At 43.1% G+C, this 18,524-nt stretch overlaps 1 protein-coding gene across 1 annotated transcript in view; it reads left to right on the top strand.

Annotated features, from left to right (window-relative positions):
- Positions 1-9,989, top strand: part of PAPPA (pappalysin 1) — an 82,574-nt gene extending 72,585 nt beyond the window's left edge. The window contains exons 13-14 of the mRNA XM_015817425.1: positions 5,655-5,753; positions 9,876-9,989. Coding sequence (XP_015672911.1) covers positions 5,655-5,753; positions 9,876-9,983 — 207 coding nt within the window. The 3' untranslated portion in view covers positions 9,984-9,989. The remainder of the gene's footprint in view (positions 1-5,654; positions 5,754-9,875) is intronic.
- The last annotated feature ends 8,535 nt before the right edge of the window (positions 9,990-18,524 follow it).

Below are 18,524 nucleotides of genomic sequence, written 5' to 3'. Positions count from 1 at the left end.
TAATCATCTTTGTTGCTCTTCTCTGTACTCTTTCTAGAGTCTCAGCATCTTTTTTACATCGTGGTGACCAAAACTGGATGCAGTATTCCAAGTGTGGCCTTACTAAGGCATTGTAAAGTGGTATTAATACTTCACGTGATCTTGATTCTATCCCTCTGTTAATGCAGCCTAGCACTGTGTTGGCTTTTTTGGCAGCTGCCGCACACTGCTGGCTCATATCTAAGTGATTGTCCACTAGGACTCCGAGATCCCTCTCACAGTTATTATTTATTATTATTATTATTATTATTATTATTATTATTATTATTATTATTATTATTATTATTATTATTATTATTATTATTATTATTATTATTTTATTTGTTCCTTCCCATTTATCATCTTCTATAGTCAGATATAAGCCTCAGAGCAAGGGGTGGTGTGCCTGCTCAAAACATTTAAACCACGATGTTTCTCTTCTCTCTTCCTTTAAAAAAAAATTATTATTATTATTATTATCTCTTCTCACTTCCGAGCTTCCTGCTTACAGTTACATCATGTTTTTTTCACACTTTTTTTCCTCGAGTTAAAAATTACCCACAGGTTTTAGTCTCTCCTTAAAAAGCCGAGGCTTCTACACACAGAAGACGTGGAGGTTTTTGTTTTGTTTTGTTTTTTTAACACAGCAAGCAGAGAGAGAAAAAAAAAATACTTAAGGTCTATGATTAAAAATTGCCTCACCGGGCCATTAATAGATCAGTGTTTACGTTTGGCGCTTAACTCATCTCCTTGAAAATAGCTTGCTTGTTCGAGGGATACATGTGTGTGTAGCTCTGGGTCTAATGCCTTTTTTTTTTTTTCCCTGCAAAATTTAATCAAGAATATTTCTCAGTTTAAAGCTGTTAGAAGGGATGAGGTTTTTTTGTTTTGTTTTGTTGAGGATGAGATAAGCTTCCTTAAACAAATTGGAGAAAGGGAGAGGATTATCCCCTTAAAAAGCACTGCAGAAAAGGAACGGAGGAGTTGAAGGGATGTTTGAGGTCCTGTTTGACCAATCTTCCTTTGCTCAGCGAGGGAAATCCAGATTAAAAACCTTGCTTGTGCAGAAGGATTCCTTCTTTGCCTTTGAAACGGACACCGGATCTCTGTTCTCAAAAGCATCAATGCCAGCATCAAATTTCATTTTATTATGAAGAAATTGACCCTGGGATTCAACGATTCTTAACTCAAGGTCACGGCAGCTAAAGCATCAGGGTCAACCTAGCTACAGGCTTTGCCCGTATCCATTCCACAACTAGAAGCTCTTGTTACAGGGTCTGGTGAGAGACAATCATCATCATCATCATCATCATCATCATCATCATATTTGTCCAAAATGGTATAGGGTTTCCTGCCTGAGCAGGGGGTTGGACTAGATGACCTCCAAGGTCCCTTCCAACTTTATCATTATTATTATTATTATTATCATCATCTATATAAATAAAAATGTAAATGTTCGTTTGTTCAAAATCTTAAATCTCTGAAAGTTCTTCACCGATTGCTTTGAAATTTTGACACAAAGTTGCATTCGAATACACGCGTGTTTTTATATACCTACTATTATATAGATGTCCCACCTGTGACAGGTAAAAACATGCTTTTTTTAAAAAAACAGCGCCATCTGTTGGACGTAAAAGCAACACACACTTTTACTAGACTGAGCCACAGCAACGCGTGGCTGGGTATAGCTAATAATAATAATAATAATAATAATAATAATAATAATAATAACAACAACAACAACAACAACAAAGTTGGAAGGGACCTTGGAGGTCATCTAGTCCAACCCCCTGCTCAGGCAGGAAACCCTATACCATTTCAGACAAATGGCTGTCCAGTCTCTTCTTAAAAACTTCCAGTGTTGGGGCATTCACCGCTTCAGGAGGCAGGTTGTTCCACTGGTTAATTGTTCTGTCAGGAAGTTTCTCCTTAGTTCTAGGTTGCTTCTCTCCTCGATTAGTTGACATCCGTTGCTTCTTCTCCTGCCTTCAGGAGCTTTGGAGAATAGCTTGACTGCCTCTTCTTTGGGGCAGTTGCAATCCTCCAGGTTATTGTTCTCCGAAGATGCTTTTCCAAAAGGCGACTGGATTTTCCTGGGTTTTCATTTTTCTTTTTCTTTTTTCCCCTTCAAAACGTCTCGCTTTTCATCCCAGAAGCTCTGAACTGGACGTAAGACGCTTATGGACGAGAAGGGAAACGCTTCCAAGGGTGGGGGGGAAATAAAGGAACTCCAGTTGCCATTTGGAAAAGCAAGTTTGGGACTCTCGCTGGTGGAGTTTTTTCTACAAAGCTGGGAGGCCCCCAACTTTGGGGAGCACCATGGAGGCAAACTATGGGGGTCAAGAAAAGACAGGAGCAAGGCATCTCAGGCACATTGTGGTGACTTCATCTGATGTCGGAGTGATGTACTACCTAGCTTTGTCATGTAAAGCAAAGAGACCTGCAAGATTCAGGAACTAGAGCAGGGGTGTCAAACTCGCAACGTCATATGACGTGTTGCGATGTATTGTGAGTTTTTCACCATTGCCGGCAATGGGGTGGGCACAGTTTCGCTATGATGCATCCGGCACATGGGCCGGCAGTTTGACAGGCAAAAACTCCCTAAAGGACAGGCTTTATTTATTTATTTTATTTATTTTTGGACTTATATGCCGCCCTTCTCCCAACAGGACTCAGGGCGGCTCACAGCATTTTAAAACAGTATAAAACATTATCCCCAATAAAAACCAATTAAAAACAAATATTAGTCGCTGTGTCTTATTAAAATCATTAAAATTGTCCCTATTTAAAATTCACCCTAGGCCAGACCCGCTTGCTGAAAAAGCCATGTCTTGAGGGCGCGGCGGAAAGCTAGGAGATCCGGAATCGTCCGGATCTCGGGGGGTAGTTCGTTCCAGAGGGTGGGGGCACCCACAGAGAAGGCCCTCCCCCTGGGGGTCGCCAGCCGACACTGCTTGGCCGACGGCACCCTGAGGAGGCCCGCTCTGTGGGAGCGTACCGGTCTGTGGGAAGGAATCTGTGGCAGAAGGCGGTCTCAGAGGTAACCAGGTCCGATGCCATGGAGCGCTTTAAAGGTGGTAACTAACACCTTAAAGCGTACCCGGAAGGCCACTGGTAACCAGTGCAGCTCGCGCAGCAGCGGTGTTACGTGGGAGCGACACGTCCCTCCCAACACCGCCCTGTAGAAAGAAAAGATGATGGCATCACCTTTGGGGGCGACATCATTAGAATGCGGCATTACGTCGCCCTTGGCACTCTGCCAGGCCGAAAGCCCCAAACCCAAGGCTATCCCCAGATAGAAAAGAATGATGTCGCCCTCTTTGGCCTGGCAGGGTGCCAAGGACGATGTAATGCTGCATTCCAATGACATCGCCTCCAAAGAGGGTGACATCGCCTCTTTTGTTTCTAGGGAAAGCCTTGGTTTTGGTGCTTTTACCTTGGCACAGTGCCAAGGACGATGTCATGCTGCATTCCAATGACATCGCCTCTAAAGAGAGCGACATCACCTTTTATTTTGAGGGAAAGTCTCGGCTTTTGTGCTTTTGCCTTGGCACAGTGCCAAGGACAATGTCATGCTGCATATCAATGACATCGCCTCTAAAGGAGACGACATCAACTTTTTATTTCTGGGTAAAGCCTTGGCTTTGGTGCTTTTGCCTTGGCACAGTGCCCAGATGATGTAATGCTGCATTCCAATGACATCGCCTCTAAAGGGGACGACATCATCTTTTTATTTCTGGGGAAGGCGTGGCATCGTGCCAAGTATGACATAATGCTACATTCCAATGACATCGCCTCTAAAGGGGACGACATCATCATTTTATTTTTAGGGAAAGCCTTGGCTTTTGGGCTTTTGCCTTGGCACAGTGTCAAGATGATGTAATGCTATATTCCAATGACATCGCCCTAAATGGGACGACATCATCTTTTTATTTCTGGGTAAAGCCTTGGCTTTGGGGCTTTTGCCTTGGCACAGTGCCAAAATGATGTAATGTTGCATTCCAATGACATCGTCCCCAAAGGCGACGACATCATCTTTTTATTTCTGGGGCAAGCCTTGGCACAGTGCCAAAATGATGTAATGCTGCTTTCCAATGACATCGCTTATAAAGGGGACGACATCATCTTTTTATTTCTGGGGCAAGCCTTGGCACAGTGCCAAAATGATGTAATGTTGCATTCCAATGACATCGTCCCCAAAGGCGACGACATCATCTTTTTATTTCTGGGGCAAGCCTTGGCACAGTGCCAAAATGATGTAATGCTGCATTCAAATGACATCGCTTATAAAGGGGACAACATCATCTTTTTATTTTTGGGTAAAGCCTTGGCTTTTGGGCTTTTGCCTTGGCACAGTGCCAAAATGATGTGCTACTGCATTCCAATGACATCGTCTCTAAAGGGGACGACATCATCTTTTATTTCTGGGGCTTTGGGGCTGGCAGAGTGCCAAGGGTGATGTAATCCTGCAGTCCAATGACATCGACTTTGGAACCACACTGTTTTTGTGCAAAATTAACTGTATTAACTGGATTTGTAAAAGAAGAACGAAAACAACTATGGTGCAATAGATCTTTTACTTTATTTTATAGACCACAATGCTAATTACATGTAGATACAAATACAAACATAGAGATTTTACAACATGGTTCAATATTCGGAGTAGCTCTGCGAACTTGGCCACTTTAAAACTTGTGGACTTCAACTCCCAGAATGCCCTAGGCAGAATGGCTGGCTGAGGAATTCTGGGAGTTGAAGTCTACAAGTCTTAAATGGGCTAAGTTTGGAACTCCCTGTCTTAACAGATAAATGGCTAAGCAAACAATTATTGTAGAAAGAGAAGTTTACCTTTGACTCTGGAATTGCAGAGAGAATTGAAATAAGAGATAAATAGGAACACTTACCCAAGAACCAAGGTACCCCCACACAAGTCTACTGCCAGACAGTTATTATTCAATAAATAAATTAAATAAATCATTAACAACAAGGTAACTCTAGGCCAGGAGTCTTCAGACTTGGCTCTTTGATGACTTGTGAACTTTAACTCCCAGAATTCCTCAGCCAAGCTCACTGGCTGAGGAATTCTGGGAGTTGAAGTCCACAAGTCATGAAAGGGACAAGTTTGAAGACCCCTGTTCTAGTCCAACCCCCTGCTCAGGCAGGAAACCCTATACCAGGGGTCTTCAAACTTGTCCCTTTTATGACTTGTGGACTTGCACTCCCAGAATTCTTCAGCCAGGCTCACTGGCTGAGGAATTCTGGGAGTTGAAGTCCACAAGTCATGAAAGGACCATGTTTGAAGACCGTGTTCTAGTCCAATCCCCTGCTCAGGCAGGAAACCCTATGCCAGGGCTCTTCTAACTGGTCCCTCTTCAAACTGGTTCCTCAGCCAGGCACACTGGCTGAGGAATTCTGGGAGTTGAAGTCCACAAGTCATGAAAGGGCCAAGTTCGAAGAGCCCTACTCTAGGCAACTTAACTGGAACAGTTCTGGATTGTCCACTAATAAGATTCATTTCTCTTCCTTCTCATTCTCCAGAGTCTTCACGGCGGGCAATTGTAGCCGATTCCCAATGTTCACTTAACAAGGAAGTAGACATTGTCCTCATCTTTTTGTTTTTTTCTTTTCTTTTCCAGCCTTTTGGGGGAGACAATTATTGTGATCCGGTCAACAACCGAGCCTTTTGCAACTACGATGATGGAGATTGTTGCGTGTCAACGGTGAAGACCAGGAAGGTAAGATCGCCTTCTTGTCATCCTGGGATCAGTCCATCAAGCCATCAAAGGGCCAGGTTTGAAGACCTCCTAGGTCCCTTCCAACTCTGTTATTCTGTTAACACTTATCTGGCTCCCAGATAAGAATAGAATATCAGAGTTGGAAGAGTCCTTGTAGGTCATCTAGTCCAACCCCCCACCCACCCAGCCAAGCAGGAGACCCTACACCGTTATTGACAGATGGCAATCCAGTCTCTTCTTGAAAGCTTCCAGTGATGAAGCTCCCACAACCTCTGAGGGCAACTTCTGTTCTATGGGTTGACTGTTCTCACCGTCATAAAATTCCTCCTTATTTCTAGCTGGAATCTCTTGTTCTGTTAGATCCTGTTTTTACCCACCCAATTAAAGTCCGTGGCTCCATTGAAAGTATAATGGATCTATCTATCAGGGACTCACTAGCAGAAGGGAAAAAAGAGCATAGGATTCCCCCCACCACCCCAGCTTGTATTTCAGCCTCCTCCTCCAAGGAGGCCCACCTGCCTCATTTGAACTGCATTTCTGCCCTTATCTTACTAAATGCTAGTTTTCCGTCCCCTTTGGAATTTTAAAAGCCTAGCTGAGGTTTACGAAGGGCCCAACCTTGGAATAAATTAACAAAAAAATGCCTGGCCAGCACAGCCGATGAATGAATACATTTGGTGAGAGAGAGACTATAAAAAACAGTAATATATATATATATATATATAAAAAAAACCGCCCCAAACTTCTTTGGCTGGTGAGCTCATTCTTAAGAATTCAGTTGCTGTAACATTTTAAAGCCACATGCAACGTTTTTACAAAGGAGCTTGCCCAGACATTTTTGCCCAGCGTTTAAAAGTACCTGCAGGATTTTAGATTTTGTTGGGACTCTGGAAAGGGTCTCAAAGGTAATTTGTAAAAAAAAAAAAAAAAAAAGCAGTTCCAGAGGACAAAGCCTGTCCAGGAATTTACTGATTACCGGTGAAAGAAAACTTACAATTAAAAAAAAAAAGTTAAGAATACTCTTTCCTTGATTATCTATGCTGAGGAATTCTGGGAGTTGAAGTCCACAAGTCATACAAGGGCCAAGTTTGAAGACCTCTGATCTATTCCTTCCAACTGGGAAAGCCTTTTCCCAACTCATGAGGAGCAACTTCTTGGAAGACGAGAACATGTGAAGCGAGGACAGAAACAAAGTTAGATTTTGTGTCACTTAGGGGGGGGGGGCATGGACGTATGGAATTAAATATAGCTCATAGCATGACTGTCCTCCATGTAATTAATGTTCCTTTCTCCAGTTTCTATCGCCCGCCCATCTCAGCCAATGACTATGGGCGGCTGAATGCAACAAAATTTCATTTTAATGTATGTCAATTAGTGTACATTCAAAGTGACAATACAGTTATTCTAGTCTAGTCTAGTCTAAATTCTATTCTATTCTATTCTATATTCTAGTCTATGTTATTATTTCTATTTATTTCTATTTCTATATTCTATTCTATTCTATATTCTAGTCTATTCTATAGTCTAGTCTATTTTATTATTTCTATTTATTTCTATTTCTCTATTCTATTCTCTATTCTATTCTATTCTATTCTCTATTCTCTTCTCTTCTAGTCTATATTCTATTCTAGTCTATATTCTATTCTAGTCTATATTCTAGTCTATTTTATTATTTCTATTTATTTCTATTTCTATATTCTAGTCTATTCTATATTCTATTCTATTCTATTCTATTCTATTCTATTCTATATTCTAGTCTATTTTATTATTTCTATTTATTTCTATATTCTATTCTATTCTATTCTCTAGTCTATTTTATTCTCTATTCTATTCTATTCTATTCTATTCTATTCTATTCTATATTCTAGTCTATTTTATTATTTCTATTTATTTCTATATTCTATTCTATTCTCTATTCTATTTTATTCTCTATTCTATTCTATTCTATTCTATTCTATTCTATTCTATTCTATTCTACTATAGAATAGAATAGAATAGAATAGAATAGAATAGAATAGAATAGAATAGAATAGAATAGAATAGAATAGAATAGAATAGAATGGAGGACAACTTGGGAAAAGGGCATTAGGAACCCCTTCCAAGTCTTCCGTGGGGCTGTGCATCCCTGAAAGCCTTTGTTACAATTCTCTCTCTTGCAGCAATAAGTCTGAAATACCTTGCAGTCCACAAATAAAAACTCTTGTCCTGCTTGTTGGGGGCCAGACCCAGAGAGGAATGCTTTGAGCTTCCATCAAACTCTGGGCGGAAGAGAAACTGTCAGGCTAGGTAGGAAGACGGACTTGGCCCATCCCTTTTCTTTGCGTAACTTGGGTGTCAAGTGAATGTCGCAGAGAAGCAGGTGGATGCACGCACGGGGAGTGGCTGGGGTGGTGGTGAAAGTGTATCTATAAATACCTTGTCTATTTCCAGAATCCCCTGTGGATGTCACAGGAGAAACTGGTAGATGTTTTTTCTTTCTTTCTTTAAATTGCCTTAGAAGGGACAAGTTGGGGTGTCAGTAGGGATAGATTGCACGTTCTGAATTTAAACAAAGGTGAGCAGGTTGTGGCATTGGCCAGCAAGGGTGTGTGTGTGTGTGGAATGAAGCCATTAACTCTGGCTGTGCAGATGGGAAAAGACACCAGGGACTTCGTTCCTCACCTCCCCACCGCCACCTCCGTCCCCACCCTTTCCTGATGCAATCTGTCGAAATCGGCTTCCTTCTGCTGAAGCAACCCTTGATAAACCTCGAACATGCCCTGGCTGGGTTACTAGAATGTGTTTTACATGGAACAGCCTCTGGAGATGTCTGAGGAGGCATCTCACCAGGCTTTCAAGCTGAGTTCCCAGCCTGGAGGAGAGCCAATGTATTATTTCCAGGAACGTGGCCTGAAATCCAGCTTACCTCCTAAAAGTGTTCCAAGCCTGCTGTCCATTGGCCAACTAACAGCTGGGCGAATAAGGTCAATGCACGTCCCTCTTGTCGCCACCTGTGTAAAAAAAAAAAAAGAAAGATGTTGAGATTCTAGAAAGAGAAAAAAGCAGCAAAGACGATTAGGGGACGGGAGGTTATAACATATAAAGAACAGCTGCTGGAACTGGGTATGTCTAGGACAGGGTTCTTCAAACGTAGCCCTTTGATGACTTGTGGACTTCCAACTCCCAGAATTCCTCAGCCAGCATGCCTGGCTGAGGAATTCTGGGAGTTGAAGTCCACATGTCATAAAAGGGCCACGTTTGAAGAACCCTGGTCTAGTACAATGAAAAGAAGGACTAGGGGTGACATGATAGCAATGTTCAAATATCTAAGGGGTTGCCACAAAGAAGAGGGGGGGTCAACCTATTCTCAAGAAGCATGGAAACCGTTGGTGCAATGGTGGAGCCCGTGAAACTTGGAGGGGGCGGTTCAATAAGTCACAGGGATGCAAGCTCCTTCCAGCCACGTCCCGTCTTGGGCACACTGAATCTTAAATGTCCTCCTTCAATAGAATAGAATAGAATAGAATAGAATAGAATAGAATAGAATAGAATAGAATAGATAGGTAGGTAGGTAGGTAGGTAGGTAGGTAGGTAGGTAGGTAGATAGATAGATAGATAGATAGATAGATAGATAGATAGATAGATAGATAGATAGATAGATAGATAGATAGATAGATAGATAGATAGATAGATAGATAGACAGACAGAGTGTTTTTGTAAAAATAAAAATAAAAAGGTGCCGGAACTCACACACGTCATACAACCCGCCTTGCTTACCCTACAAGGTTCCATCCCAAAAAGGTGCTGGAACTCCGTTCTGGGCGTTCTATGACAAAAAAAGCCCTGGATTTGATATAGATAGATAGATAGATAGGTAGGTAGGTAGGTAGGTAGGTAGGTAGGTAGGTAGATAGATAGGTAGATAGTAGGTAGGTAGGTAGATAGATGAGAGGGGGGGGGAAGAGAAAAAGAGAGAGAGAAAGAGAGAGACAGATAGAGAGACAGAGACATGAATGAGAGAAGGATGGAGGAGAGTCCAGAAATAAAATAATCCCAGTTTCTCCAAGCTCTCTTTCCTGCCTGAGCAGGGGGTTGGACTTGAAGACCTCCAAGATCCCTTCCAACTCTGTTCTTCCGTTACAGGTCATCCCGTTCCCCATGTCTTGCGACCTGCAGGGAGAATGTGCCTGTTTAGATCCCAATGCTCAAGAGCACAATCAGCGGGACCAACATGGCTTCAACTTCGCCTAGGGCCAACTGCTAAGAGGCACAGCAAGATGGAGAGAGAGCTTCCCCGCCAGCCAGTCGCAGGCAAGGAGACGCGCCATCCCGCCTCTCGTTTTTTATCAGTATTATTTCCTAACAAGCTGCTCAAACTCTGAAAAGCCCCGTGACGTTTCTGCGCCAGGGACTTTTAGACTTTCAACCGGTTCTGCCTTCCCGTTCTCTTTGCCCCCGAGGAGTGACCCGGAAATCTCTGGGAGAGGGGAAAGGGCGGCGAGCCGGATACTTGTATTAATTGTACCTTAACTCGCGAAAAACAAGCGAGACCGCCAGAAATGGACTTATCCAGGGCGGGTCGCGGGCCGGGCTGTGGGGTTGGGGAGGAAGAAAGCATGCGTTACTCAAAATACCGCGTCCATCTCGTCGGAACCGTGTCCTTGGTTTTTAGATTTGGTTTTGTACGTCTTTGGGGTCAACCGTTCAGTTTTCTGCTTTCTGGATCCAGATTACGGCAAGAAACAAGCCATATATCAATGTATACCTAATATTTATAGAGAGAAACTAGGGGAGGGAGGAAGAGGGACGGAAAGAGCAAGAGAGAGAGAGAGAGAGAGAGAGAGAGAGAGAGAGAGAGAGAGAGAGAGAGAGAGAGAGAGAGAGAGAGAGAGAGAGAGAGAGAGAGAGAGAGAGAGGATTTGTTTTTGGGAAGAAGAGGGAGCTCAACCTTCGTGCCCTCAGCAAATGTTCACCGCCCTCAAGAGAAGACTGGATCTCTTTGGCCAAGCCAAGTTCCTCTTGGTCTGAACGTGGATCCCCTCTCTTACGTCGAGAGAGGTCGTTGCAACCACCGGAGAGTAAAGAGAGAGGCCTTCTCAAGACCTGGCCAGCTCTTGTGGAAGGACACACCTGTGGTCAGAGGGCTGAGCGCCAGGAGGGCGAAAAGCTGCTACGTGCTCCCCGGGGAACCGAGGAGAAGCTGACGAAGATGACAAAAGAGGGTCAACCAAATCTCCAATCCGCCGTGCTGCTAATTCTGCTGCTGCTAGATTTTTTTTCTCAGTCAACCAAATTTCCCTTCCCGTTTCAGGAACAGGGTGACGTTCAACCTTCCAAGCAACCAGACAGTCTGCCTTAAAATTGCTTTATCGACTGCCTGCCTTTCCAAATCCTCCTTGGCTGTTTGCCTCCCCTCCTTTGTGTGTCATTCATGTGTGTGTGTGTATGTGTGTGTGTGTTTCTTCACTGGGGAAGAAACTGGGGCACCCCCCAACCTGAAGACCTTTTCTTCCTCAGAAGGAAGATTCAGTAGACACGAGGGCCAAGGGACACTCTCCCAACCTATTCCTACTCAGTGATAGTTCTTCCTACCTGTTTCTTGGGCCAGGTTTCATTTGTTTGGATCAGGGCTACCCAATCTTGGTGACTTTAAGACTCGTAGACCTCAATTCCCAGAGTTCCCCCATCAGCCTGGAATGCTGGGAATTGAAGTCCACAAGCCTTAAAGTTGACAAAGTCCTCCTCAGTGACAATTCCTCCTACCTGTTTCTTGGCCCATATTTCATCTGTTTGGATCAAAGCTGTCCAACCTTGGTGACTTTAAGACTCATGGACCTCAACTCCAGAGTTCCCCCGTCAGCCTGGAATGCTGGGAGTTGAAGTCCACAAGTCTTAAAGTCACCAAGGTCGGACAGCCCTGGTTTAATTCCTTTCCTCTCTTTAGCTTTAAAAACAACATTTATTTTTTTTTAAAAAAGTCCCTGAGACAGCACTATAAGTGATGGATGGAAGGAGGGAGGGAGGGACCATGCTTAAGGAGAAATGAGGACTTTCTGCCAACTTTCCAGCTGAAGGGACCCCATATATCAGTATTAATTATTTCATGGAAAATTCCATTTTGCAAAAAAAAACAAAAAACAAAACCCACCACCACCAGGGGGGAGCTGAATGCAACCATCTTTGCAGTCTAACCCCCCTCCCATTTTGTCCCCTTTGGGGATCAATCCTGGAGGACTGAGTCCTTATTCTCTGACTATCACCCTCTTCTGCTGGAGTTTCAAGTTCTGGATACAGAAGCCTCCTTCTCTCCTTCAACCCCTCTCTCTGTAGGGAATCTGGAAGGCGACCACAATTCCCCTTCAGCTGTGGCTAAGAGAGGGGCCAACCCATCCATTGCCCAGGCATGGACCAGGAGGCACAATTTAGCACATTGTTACTGGAGGGGTGCTTGTTGTTGTTCCACAGAATGGCTCCAATGCCACGGTCTGGATGCCATTCGGGTGAGAACAAACCACAATCCGCGGTGCTCCAGATGAGCGTTTAATCCCTGGGAGGAGAGAAGAACAAGGGCGAGCCGAGTTTGGGGAAAGAGTTAGTGTCTTTGGAAATCCTTCAGATTAAGCTGACATTTGCAGTTTGGGGTCGAGATGCTTTTTTTAGGTTGCCAACTGTCCAATCCCGAAGATCTTTCCATCCCAAACTTTCACAATAACCTTGCTAGATCCTCCTCCAGCCTTCCTGGCTGCCAGCGTGTGGACTGGGATGGATAGAACTCGGATCCCCTGAGTCTCTGGAAAGATGCAACTAGTTTAACGGGCTGAGTGGGTCCCCAAAGTGCTTTTTCAAGAGGCAACTGGACTTGATTTTTCCTCCAAGACCTTTCGCTTCTCATCCAAGAAGCTTCTTCAGAAATGAAGAAGCTTCTTGGATGAGAAGTGAAACATCTTCAAGGAAAAACCTAGGAAGTCCAGTTGCCGCTTGAAAAAGGACCTTTGGGAGAACCATGGACCTGGATGATGGAGAATCTCCATAAACGTTTGGATGAGTGGGTCTTGTTGCCAACATTGATGGATTTAGGCCATTCTGGTGGGACCAGAAACCATGGACCTTTATTCAAGTTGTTGTAGCATGACATCCATATACCCTGATCTTCCCAGACTTGTTTGAGAAAGGGGCATAGCGTGATTTTGAAGGATCTTTAGGAGTGTCTAGGGAGATGCTCCATCATCCAGGAAAGCTGCTTCTTCCAAAGGCAACTGGACTTTCTTTTTCTTTTTCTTTGCTCGTTAGTTCAGAACTGATGGAGCTTCTTGGATGAGAAACAAAACTTCTTCTTCCTTAAAGAAAACAACAACAACAACAACAGTCCAGCTGCTTTTTGAAAAAGCACCTTTGAGACAATCTTTAAGTTAAATCAAGAGCTGAGATGCTACAGGGGCAAAAAAAAACCTTAATCTTTTACTACCCCCTTTTTTTTAATCCCCTCATCTTTAAATTGGGAAGTTTGTCTCTTGCATGCCTCTTAAAACTATTCTGCCCAAGTCTTCCCAAATAAGGATTAATTCTGCAGGGGTTGTCTCTCTCTCTCCCCCCCATCCCATAATTCTATTGCACACAATGGAAAGCACTGTTTAACAAGGTGAATCAATAATAGCTAAAAATCACCCAGGAGCAATGAAATGAATTATGCCATGCAGAGGTTTGTTTTTTTTAGGGGGGGTGTCTTACGTTTCTTGTGACCTGCCAGAAATCAATTGCTAAAGTTAAGTGTAAACCCTTCTTGTTAGCCAAGGTGGAAAATGGCCCTAGGGAGATAGGATAGCCATAGCATCTGCGTAGAGTTATTCCATTTCTAAAGACCCAAATCAGATATATTTTGCAGGATGTTATGCATTCAATGGCAAAATAATAGTGAGCCTGGGGTAATTTGTTTCAGGGGACAAGTAACTCCTGGAAGAATTAGATCTCTAGATCCCTTTTGTCCGTGGCTAAAAGAAAGGATGCTTTGAATGTGTTTCCTCATTTCTTCCATCTTTGCCAAAAAATTCAGGTTGGGGAACTGCCCTCCTCCTCCTCCTCCTCTTCCTCCTCCTCCCTCCCTCTCCCCCCCACCCGAGGTCCATCTCAGCCTAAGAGGGTCCTTTGGAAGGAGGCTTCAGCTACCTCTGTCATGGTGTCCTTTGGTTATATCTGTCGGTTCATTTTAGGTTTTACCTGTGTTTCATTTTCATTTTCATTTGGAAGGAAGGAAGAAGAGAAGGGGAGAAGGTTTAAGGTTGGGGGCTTCAGGTTTTTGGGTTTTTTCCCCCCCTTTGCCTACAAATGGCAACTGCAACTGATTTGAGGAACATCTGAAGGGGAGAAAAAACATCCATCAATGTTTGTCCGGCACAGAAATGGGTTGGTGTTGGGCCAAGACAGGATGGATGAGAACTATCAGATCTGCTGCGTGTTTTAAATGAAATGTTCATATCTGCCAGCTGGGAAAAAAAGGGGGAAAAAAGGATGGATGGAGGACCTGAATTCCTCCAGATGTTGCCGGCCTACAACAACCAACATTCCTTGTCATTGACCACGCCGGCTGCTCAAAGTTGTAGGCCATCTCCATCTGCAAGGCTCTTCAGAGATCCCCGGGTACCTAAATGGAAGTAGGTAGATGGAACGGGCTTGCAAGTTAAGTGGGGTGGGGTGGGGGGTCAACGTTTCGTGGCCTCAAAAGTGCAGCGCTCGCTAAAATTACGCAAGCTTCGCAATGTGGTGGAAGCTGTGTGTTGCACACCCCCAGGGAAGTTATGGAAGCAAGTCTGAGAAGGGGGCGAAGACCCAACCCATGATGGAATTTCTTTCTTTCCTTCCTTCCTTCCTTCCTTGCATTGTTGGTTAGATAACAAGAGTTACTTTCCTTAGCAACTGGCATCCCGTGTCTTGTGAATATGGGTGGAATAGATGCTTTTTAAAACATTTAAAACATTTGTAGCTTCTCCTCCCCATATTTGTTATGGACTGTATATATGTTTATCAGTATTTCACAGATAGTCCAACTGCAGAGGTAATTTTTTTTTTTTAAAAAAAGAGAAGTCTACAAAGCATAATTAAGATCACCCCATTGTAACCGTTACCCAGGATAGTGTCAAACCTTCAACACCATTGGGCAGGATCATCTTCACATGATCACGGAGGAGAAGTGGCGCCCAGGGACCACTTCTGAGGACCTGTGATCTACCCAAAGAAATAGCTTAGAAAGCTCTCATCTAGCCCTGGGGTTGGGGACCATCACGGATGAGAAGTGGAGCCCAAGACATCTGAGGACCTGTGGTCTACTCAAAGAAGTAGCTTAGAAAGCTCTCATCTAGCCCTGGGGTTAGGGACCATCACGGATGAGAAGTGGAGCCCAAGACATCTGAGGACCTGTGGTCTACTCAAAGAAGTAACTTAGAAAGCTCTCATCTAGCCCTGGGGTTAGGGACCATCACGGATGAGAAGTGGAGCCCAAGACATCTGAGGACCTGTGGTCTACTCAAAGAAGTAACTTAGAAAGCTCTCATCTAGCCCTGGGTTTGGGGACCATCACGGATGAGAAGTGGAGCCCAAGACATCAGGGGACCTGTGGTCTACTCAAAGAAGTAGCTTAGAAAGCTACTTGATGGTTGGGGACCATCACGGATGGAGATGCGCAACAGGGTCAACTCAAAGAGACCCTGAGGCTTGTTGAGGTCATCCTCAAAGACCTCTTAATCATGAAAAGCATCTTCCTGATGCTTCAACCATGGTTCTGCAACCACTCCAACATCGTGGCTGAAGAACATGAGTCAGCTTTGGGATAGACTACAGAGAGGTTAGGTCTGGGCCAAACGCAAGCCAGGAAGCCAAGTGGAGAAGACACACTTTGGACCCATGACCATCCTCTAAAGAAAGTACTAGTGTGCAGTTGACGGTGGCCAACAATGCTCTCATCACTCCCTCCTCCCTGTAAAGACCAAAGGTGCTGATGAGAGCTTTCTTCTCCACCCTTTTCTCCCTGGGAGGAAGGACCCATGGCAGGAAAGAACGAGGCTTCGTTTCCTGTCCCATGTACCCATAGCAACATCGGTCCCCCTTCTTGGAGGCCAATGAGAGATGTTTCCTGACCATCTCTTTCATCAAAGGGGTCAGTTAGGGTCTCCAGCCAGGCTAGTTGGCCACCGATCTGGGTTTTTTTTGTCTTCATTTTCATCCTGTCTTCTGCCTAGTTGAACATTTTCAGCATGGCCTCCGCCTTTGCTGAAAATGGAGGGTGGTGAGTTCAAAAGGAGGTGATTTTTTTATATATATCTCTACCAGCAATTAGAGGAAGACAAGGGAGGAGAAACGGGACACTGCTTGTCCTGAAATGTCCTTTTTGACAGCAATGACAGAAAGAGACTGACTTCTTTTAGAGCACACACACAGAGACACACACACAAACAAGAGGAACACAAAGAGAGAAGGGAGACCTCATTTTTTTCCCCACCCTTTGGTTGCTAAACTCAAGACAAAGGGGTTAGGTAAGATGATACACAGGCCAACCCAACAGAACCCTCTTCGAGTGAAATATATATATCTATATATGTATAATACTTGTACTACCAAGCATTCCTTCATATGGATATTACCCTATTGATAAAGGAGAATCTTTGTAGCTCAGGGTTGACATGAGGGATCCTGAGTATTCTCTGAGCTGGGCTGTTCTCTTGCAGACGTTTCACGACCCAACGAGGTAACATCATCAGTGCTAGAAGCGAGTGGAGCTTGCAGGGAGGAGGAGGAGGAAGAGGAGGGGAACTGTGGGGTCCTTGGTGCTCTCTGAGCTTGGTGGTTTTCCTGAAGACCTTTCATCACCCAACTTGGTAACGTCATCAGTGCTAGAAGCAAGTGGAGTTTGCACTGATGATGTTACCTATTGGAGTCATGAAAGGTCTGCACAAAAACCACCAAGCTCAGAGAGCACCAAGGACCCCACAGTTGTCCTCCTCCTCCTCCTCCTCCTCCTCCTCCTCCTCCTCCTCCTCCTCCTCTCTGCAAACCTCACCCCCTTCTAGTACCGATGATGTTACCTACTTGGGTCACGAAATGTCTGCCAGAAAACCACCAAGCTCAGAGAGCACTCAGGACCTCTTATTACCCTATTGTATCTTTTTTATTATTATTATTATTATTATTTATTTCTGTTATAGTTAAGATGGTTACTGTTGGACTTTCAGTTACAAAAGTTGTGTTCCACCACACTCCATGCCAGGCATCAGCAGATGTGTTTCAAATCTCCCATAACTGCAACTGTTCTTCATAAGATTTTTACTGGTCTACTGTATTAAACAAAAGGAGAGAAAGGACGAGAAAGGGATGGAAAGGAAGAGGAGATAGGCAAAGCGGAAAAAAAAAGAAAAAGAAAGAAAGAAAGAAAGAAAGAAAGAAAGAAAGAAAGAAAGAAAGAAAGAAAGAAAGAAAGAAAGAAAGAAAAGAAAAAGAAACCACAGTTTAAATCTTACATCTGTACCTCACGCCTGTAAAGTTTGCTGCTCCGGTTTGTCGGGGGTTCACCCCCCCGTTTTTGTTTTTGTTTTAAAATAAGAAAAAAAAATTGTTTCGTTGCTGCATTCATTTGTTTTTAACAAATCTAATTTAAATCTTCAAGCAATATATAAAGATGTAAATAGTAAAAAAAAAAAGCTTATTTATTAAGATGGTCATTTTTAAAAATTATATTTACACAACGGTTCATCTAATTTATTATTATAATTATTGTTATTGTTTAATACAGGTTCCGGGGTGGGGAGGTTTTTGATCCTGAAGTTGTGTCTATATTCTGTTCAGGTGGTCTTTCTAATTTTTAATCTGGTCTGGTATTTTTTTTTATTTTTTTTATATAAATGAGTTCCTCCCCTTTTTTTTTTTTTTTTTTTTTTTTATTAAATTTTTTTTTTTTTTTTTTTTTTTTTTTTTTTTTTTAAAGTAACTGGCTATTTTTTATTTTTATTTTTTTGATTTGTTAAAAAAAATAATACTGTCGATATATATCGGAACTATTTTTCCCATTGTCTCTTCCTGTATGTTAAAGTTCTATATTATATAAATATAATACCTTGTATGCACCCATACCCAACAGTGTGTGGTTTTTGTATATAACAACCTACACGTCGTTTGGCTCACCTTGATGAATTTTTTCTGGAGATAACAACGACTCCAACACAATGATATACACTTCTATTAAAAAGATCTGTACTGGACATATTATTATTATTATTATTATTATTATTATTATTATTATTATTATTATTGCTACTGCTACTGCTACTGCTACTGCTACTGCTACTACTATTATTACAATGTCTGCATCTTTGGATTATTTTGGCTCCTTGCAATGAGTTGGGTCAACCGCTGTGAGCCAGACAAGGATAGCCAAAGGGCTGGATGTGGCCCATGGGCTACAGAATGCCCAGATCTGATCTAGGATCTCCTACTTAAGCAAGGGGTTGAAGTCCACAAGTCATAAAAGGGCCAAGTTTGAAGACCCTTGTTCTAGTTCATTCCCCAAGTTCGTTCTGGGCTTTTGATGATTTTGTTAGAATGCAGAAATCATAAGTTAGCCTGCCTTTGTTCTATTGTTTGGCAGGCATTCAAGAAAGATTGTGAAATGAGCAACTAGAAAGATAAATGAAGTCTGTTCCTCAAAACCCTGTTTATTGCAAGTAGTCCTCAACTTACAAGTTCCTTTAGTGACAGTTTGAAGTTAGAATAGAGCTGGAAGGGACCTTGGAGGTCTCCTAGTCCAGCCCC

This window comes from Protobothrops mucrosquamatus, unplaced genomic scaffold, assembly GCF_001527695.2.
Source record: "Protobothrops mucrosquamatus isolate PMUCROS unplaced genomic scaffold, P.Mucros_1.0 scaffold587, whole genome shotgun sequence".
Lineage (NCBI taxonomy): Eukaryota > Metazoa > Chordata > Lepidosauria > Squamata > Viperidae > Protobothrops > Protobothrops mucrosquamatus.
The sequence above is the reverse complement of the archived record's forward strand: the minus strand, read 5'-3'. Positions and strand labels throughout refer to the sequence as shown.